The sequence below is a fragment of the Panthera onca genome, chromosome A1, assembly GCF_046562875.1.
Source record: "Panthera onca isolate mPanOnc1 chromosome A1, mPanOnc1 haplotype 2, whole genome shotgun sequence".
NCBI lineage: Eukaryota > Metazoa > Chordata > Mammalia > Carnivora > Felidae > Panthera > Panthera onca.
Window position 1 is genome coordinate 234,157,714 of NC_138339.1, and position 6,760 is coordinate 234,164,473.

A 6,760-nucleotide genomic window follows, 5' to 3' on the forward strand; every position below is an offset into this window, starting at 1 on the left:
CAGGGCTGGGGTAAGAAATGACAGTGAGCGCCGGAGAGAGGCAGGATGGCCAGAGGATGATGTCCCTGTAGGGAGGAGTTGTAGGGTCCCATGCTCCGCGGACTATCTCTGTTCACACAGGACCCTTACCGTGCGGTGGAGAAAGGCAGTCAGGAAACCTTCACTGTTGAAAGGGAAAAAATAATAATAATAAATAAAAAACAAACAAAAACAGAATATCCAGCCTTGTTTTCTCCCATCTTTAAGCTGGGAGTTCACTTTTAAATTTAAGATCTACTAGGCGCTCTAGGTTTTGCAGCCAGAGGAGACATGAGCTCATAAGAGCAGACGGCTATCGGGTTCTTAATCTTAGAACCTACCGATGTGTTGAAATGAAAAAAATAAGTTAACACTGCCACTCCAGGACCCAGATGAATGGGTTTCGGCCAGCATCTGCAGGAAGCTTCTGCAGGAATTCAGTAGACGATTTCTATTTGAAAACAGCTCAAGGAGCACTTCATAAGTGCGATTTGATGAGAATGATGATTCACAGAAGAGCACCTTACATGCGGTTAAGCAAATGTGCCCCGGGCACAGTCATAATGCACCAGGTCTAACACACACCTGAGGAAAGGAACCCTTTGGGGATCCGGATGCAGTGTGGTCAACGGCAACTCTAAACTAGCTGGCCAATCATGTTGCTGCTTGAAGGATCAGCCTCCCTAACCTGCCCTCCGTGGATCCCAAACGCTACTCCTGAATACCACCCTAATCCATCCTTTGGGCCATGAACGTGGCAGTTTAGGCAAAGGCGTGGAGAAGCGGGGCCCGGGAGACTGCGACTCCCCGGGGAGACCTCAGGAACGGAATAAATAGGTCACCGGGCTCCCGGGCAGTGCTCCTTTGCCCGTCACCCGGTGCAAGCCCCAGACGGCCAGCTGGGGTGGGGTGCGGGGGCAGCGGGCCGGGAAGGCGAGCGTGCAAGTCGCGGCCTCCGGGTCCTCTCCTTCCCGGAGGGGGTCGGGGCGGGGTGGGGGGGCTGCAGCCGCGCGCGCTCCGCCGTCGCCTGCAGGTGCGCGCCGAGCCTTGGGGGCGCGCGCAGGGCTCCCGGGGCTCCCGCGGGCGGGCGGCGGGGCGCGCACCGGCGGGCGCGGGCGCAGGGGCGGGGGCGCGCGCGCGGGGAGCGTGTGGGCCGGGCGGGCGCGCGGCGGGGAGAGCCGGGCACGCGAGCCGAGCCCGCCGCTCACCTGCCGCCCGCAGCTCACCTGGCGCGGAGCGCGCGCCCCGCGCGCCCCCCCCCCCCCCCCCCGCCCACTCCCGGGCGCGGCCACCGCCCCTCGCCGCCGCGGGCCCCGCCGCGGGCATGCGACAGGAGTAGCCCGCGCGCTTCGGAAGCACCGGAGGAGCCCCTTCGGCCTGGTCGCGCCAAGGTGACCCCCTCGATGACCCCCCCGCCCCCGTGGGCCGCCTGTCCCGGCGCCCTGCCCGTCCCCGCGCGTCCTCCGCCCGTCCCCGCCGCCGGGGGAGGGGGGGAGCGGCGGCAGGTGCATGGGCGTGTGTCTGTCTGTCTGTGTCCACACTCCCATTGCACACACCTGCCTTTTGTGACCCTGGCCCGACTGCCCCGTGCGCACGGGGGGCGGCTGGGACCCCTCTTTGTTCTGGCTTGGGGAGGGGGGGTGAGTGTGTGCACGCGCGCGAGGGTTTTTGTTTTTTTTTTTTTTTTTTTTTTTTTTTGGTTTTGGTTTGATTTTTTTGGAGCGGGGAGGGGGAGTTCGATGGAAATGGGCGATTGAAATGTTCCATCGAGGATGGCGGCCCCCGGCTCGCGACCTGTGGCTGCGGCGCGGCTGCCCCGGCAGCAGCCCAGAGGTGGCACGGGGGTTCGGTTCCAGCATGCAGGACGTGGTTTTCAGCTGTGCGTTGCCCGCACTTTAGCAACCGGTCCGCCGCGGCTCCTTGTGTGCCTGCCTCGCTCACGCTCGTGTTTCCAAGTCCGATCTCGTGTCGTCCCCAGCGACCACAGGCATCTGTGGTCGCGGGTCCTCAGCCGGCGAGACTTTGCCCTTTGTTTTGTTCCGTGACACTTTCGAGTTGGTGAAGCGTGTGGCATTTGATGGCGGTGTCTGAGCAGGGGCTGGCTTTCTGTGTGTGTGTGTGTGTGTGTGTTTTGCATGATCTTGGATTGTCCCCCTGCTGTGTCTCAACATTAAAAAGCCTGTCTTTTCGTTGAAGAGGACGGGGGTTAAAATGAATGAAGACCTGAAGGTCAATTTAAGCGGGCTGCCTCGGGATTATTTAGATGCTGGCGCTGCGGAGAACGTCTCGGCTGCCGTCTCCTCCCAGGTTCCTGTTGTCGAGCCGGAGCCAGAGCTGGTTGTCAACCCTTGGGACATTGTCTTGTGTACCTCAGGAACCCTCATCTCCTGTGAAAATGCCATTGTGGTCCTTATCATCTTCCATAACCCCAGCCTGCGAGCACCCATGTTCCTGCTCATAGGCAGCCTGGCTCTGGCAGACTTACTGGCCGGCGTCGGACTCATCATCAATTTTGTTTTTGCCTACCTGCTTCAGTCAGAAGCCACCAAGCTGGTCACAATCGGGCTCATTGTCGCCTCTTTCTCTGCCTCTGTCTGCAGCTTGCTGGCTATCACTGTTGACCGCTACCTTTCCCTGTATTACGCGCTGACGTACCACTCGGAGAGGACGGTCACGTTCACCTATGTCATGCTCGTCATGCTCTGGGGGACCTCCATCTGCCTGGGACTGCTGCCCGTCATGGGCTGGAACTGCCTCAGAGACGAGTCCACCTGCAGCGTGGTCAGACCTCTCACCAAGAACAACGCGGCCATCCTCTCCGTCTCCTTCCTCTTCATGTTCGCGCTCATGCTCCAGCTCTATATCCAGATCTGCAAGATCGTGATGCGGCACGCCCATCAGATCGCCCTGCAGCATCACTTCCTGGCCACCTCCCACTACGTGACCACCCGGAAAGGCGTCTCCACCCTGGCCATCATTCTGGGGACCTTCGCTGCTTGCTGGATGCCTTTCACGCTCTACTCCTTGATAGCTGATTACACCTACCCCTCCATGTACACCTATGCCACCCTCCTGCCGGCCACCTACAACTCCATCATCAACCCTGTCATATATGCTTTCAGAAACCAAGAGATCCAGAAAGCCCTCTGTCTCATTTGCTGCGGCTGCATCCCGTCCAGTCTCTCCCAGAGAGCGCGGTCCCCCAGCGACGTGTAGCAGCCTCCCCCTCAGGGGACACACGGCGCACTAAAGTCTGCATTTACCAAGCACTTTCACTGCCCGGCCCAGTGGTTGAGATCCTGTCCTTAACTTCTTTCGACCGGATTTTTCTCTCCAGCCGCAGGAGCACCCAGCATTTCTGAAGCATTCGTTTAGATGAGTTAAGTGATCGAAGTGGAAATAATGTTGCCAGTGTCTTCGCCCTTTAAAAAATAAATAAATAAAATAAATGATTATTTTGTTTTGTTGAGAGGCAGGGATTTTTGTTTTCTGTTGTATTTGGAGGATTGGTAGTGGGTGGGAAAGAAAGTGTGTGCTGTGGCCATGATGTTATCAAAAGTAAACTGGTCCTGGAGTGTTTACTTGGACTCTACAATAAAATTGAATTATTGCGATCAATGGAGGAGCAGTGACTTTTTCCAGATTTTTTTTTTTTTTTAATGTCAAGGTAGATTTTCAACGCTGCATGTATGTAACTGAAGATGATCTCTTTCGAGCCAACACAAATAGTTCACATGATTCTGTTTGGAAGAGACCCGGTTTTATTAACGTGAACTCAGTGATCCGTGACCAACACGGAAACCGTGTACCCATTCTTGTTCATTCTTTCTTTACTTGGAGCAATTACTGTTCACAAGAATTACTTTGGTATTTCTGTGAATGTTGTGACTTTCTGCAAGGTTGCCTGTGTTAGCTAGACCACTAGTTTCAAATGTTGCCGTGTAAATCCAGAATCAAATGAGTCCGCTTTCAATATAGGTTTTCAATGTGTCTCTAAAACGAATTCTGAAAATTGTCTTGATTTGCATATGAAGTAGGATTGATTAGACCGGCCATTGTAGTTTCTTAAACCACAGTCTGATTGTTTTCAGGGAACAAAAGAAAAAATTTAGTAACATCTATTAAAAGTAGGTTACGTTTATTGGAGAATATTCTGAAAAATAAAGCAATGGGAAGCTATCGCGAAATATGAAAACATCACGTTTCCTATCTCTCTATATCTAAGAATGTATTAATAGTCCTGATTGAGACGAATAGCATTAAATCTTGTAGATCAAATATTTCTGGTTCATACTGTCTGTGTTACAAAGTGCATTTGAAACAGGTGGTCTCCTATTTTAACGATTAAGTTGGCGAGTGCATATAAACCACGCGTATCTGACGGTGATATCTGTAAGCTACCCTCTGTAAGTTCACCAGCGGAGTGACCATGTGGCTGTTCGTGAGAAGCTAACTTTGAATTCCTTTTCCTTCTTTTCACCAAAAAAACAACTTAAACGCAATAAAATCTGCATTGCCTGTTCCCAGAGAGCAAAGATTTTTGTCAAGAAATAACACAGAAGACTCGGTTTTAAACACATTGCAAAATCGTTGTCTGAGCGCCATTTCCTTTAGTCAGACAGATGTTTTAGACACACATACCTTCCCTCCATTTGCCGTGGATTCGTAGTGGTGCCTGTACAATCAACGAAAGGTTTCGGGACGGGATGTCAACCAAGCCCATTCGGATGGTGGCAAGACCAGTATTTCAGGGTCCGTGGGGGAATCACTGGTAATAAATTCACCTCATCGGTTTGTCCCAAACGTTATGCCCGTGGTGGTCTCGGGGCCGTTCTGTCAGCCTGCATACTGATGTCCCTCTCGCCTTCGTATGTAGCACAAGGGTGAATCAATCCCATACTCGAATCTGGGTCTCCTCCCCTAGGTTACTTGCGGAAGCGGGAGAGTGAAATATTTCAGAAGCGGGATTTTTAATCCATGTCACCATATGACCAATCTAATCAACCTGATGCCTTTAAAAAATTCCTTTTGAACGTTTGATGGAGTTGGTGGATGGGACGTGATGGGTCTGTTCGTTTTTTAATGACGGAAAACTAGACAGCGTCCCCTTGTGAGAAATGACTAAGGTGAGTTGGTTTTGACATGTGCGGGCAAAGACTCATAATGAGGTTTAAAGCAATAAATGCTGCCTTTCTAGAAATGGTGGTCCACTTGGATATCTCTAATAGTAGGAATTTTAGCGATAATGACCGTGCTGTTTCTCTCTGCACGTTCTGTGCCAGGCTCCCTGCCGGATGCTGTCCCTGCTTTGTTGCTGGATTCACTAAAATACACTTACAGGTAAGAAAATTAACGTGAAGAGAAGCTAACCAATTTCTCTGAGGTCACAGAGCTCCAGGGTAGAGCCAGGTTTTTCCCAAAGCCAACGCCTGACCCCTTCCCTGCACCAGGCTGCCTGTGATCCCTCACTGGACATGAGAGCTGAGCGAAATGATTGAGGACATGTTACTGTCACTAAGTTTTACTTCTACAATTAAGACAAAGCCTCCTGTTTAAAGTTATAAGTGGTGTGGGGCACCTGGATGGCTCTGTCGGTTGAGCGTCCGACTTCGGCTCAGGTCACGATCTCGTGGTTGTTGAGTCCGAGCCTCGCGTCGGGCTCTGTGCGGACAGCTCGGAGCCTGGAGCCTGTTTCAGATTCTGTGTCTCCCTCTCTCTCTGCCCCTTCTCCACTCATGCTCTGTCTCTCTCTCTCCCTCTCTCTCTCTCCCCCTCCCCCACTCGCACTCTCTCCTCTCTCAAAATAAATGAATAAATTTTAAAAAAATAAATAAAGTAAAAAACTAAACACTTTTGGGGTGGCTGGGTGGCTCGGTTAATCATACAACTCTTGGTTTCAGCTCAGGTCATGATCTCACAGTTCGTGAGTTTGAACCCCACATCAGGCTCCACGTTGGCAGTGTGGAGCCTGCTTGGGATTCCCTCTCTCTCCCCTTCTCTCTCTCCCCTTGCCCCTCTCTGTCTCTCTCTCTGTCTCTCTGTCTCTCTCTCTCTCTCACACACACACACACACACACACACACTCTCTCTCTCTCAAATAAACTTGAAAAAAACATTTTTAAATATATATACTTTATATATGTATATTATATACACACACACACACACACACATATACCTTAAAGGTGTTTATTCTTGTCAGAAGTTGATAGATAACTAGTCCATGTTCAATGGACATGAACTTTGAACTTTTCCTAGGATTTCTCTGTGTCTTGTAAATATCTATACATATATTTTCCATGTTAGGATTCTCACTTTTTAATCATTGAGTCTTTTTTTTTCAACGTTTTTTATTTTTATTTTTGGGACAGAGAGAGACAGAGCATGAACGGGGGAGGCGCAGAGAGAGAGGGAGACACAGAATCGGAAACAGGCTCCAGGCTCCGAGCCATCAGCCCAGAGCCTGACGCGGGGCTCGAACTCACAGACCGCGAGGATTCTCACTTTTTAAAATCCCAATTACCATTATCTTAAGGTAATTCTTTCAGAATGTTATGCATCTGTGCAGTATGTTTCCAGATGCATGTAGGAGCATACCCGAAACTCTGCATGTTTACACACACAGCAGTAGCAACAAAGATTTGTTCTCACCGCCATGTTTTCCAAAAAGGACACTTTTCTCTATGACATATGTGGTTCATGTACATGCATGAATTCACCTTGAGATAAGTGAGGTGGAAAC

The 6,760-nt window shown here is 51.0% G+C and overlaps 1 protein-coding gene across 1 annotated transcript; it reads left to right on the forward strand.

The window, feature by feature from the left end:
- The first annotated feature begins 1,104 nt into the window (after window positions 1–1,104).
- Window positions 1,105–5,761, forward strand: GPR12 (G protein-coupled receptor 12). Its single transcript, XM_060637481.3, has 2 exons — window positions 1,105–1,409; window positions 2,215–5,761. Exon 2 carries the CDS (start codon window positions 2,230–2,232, stop codon window positions 3,232–3,234), a length of 1,005 nt encoding a protein of 334 aa, XP_060493464.2. The 5' UTR covers window positions 1,105–1,409; window positions 2,215–2,229; the 3' UTR covers window positions 3,235–5,761.
- The last annotated feature ends 999 nt before the right edge of the window (window positions 5,762–6,760 follow it).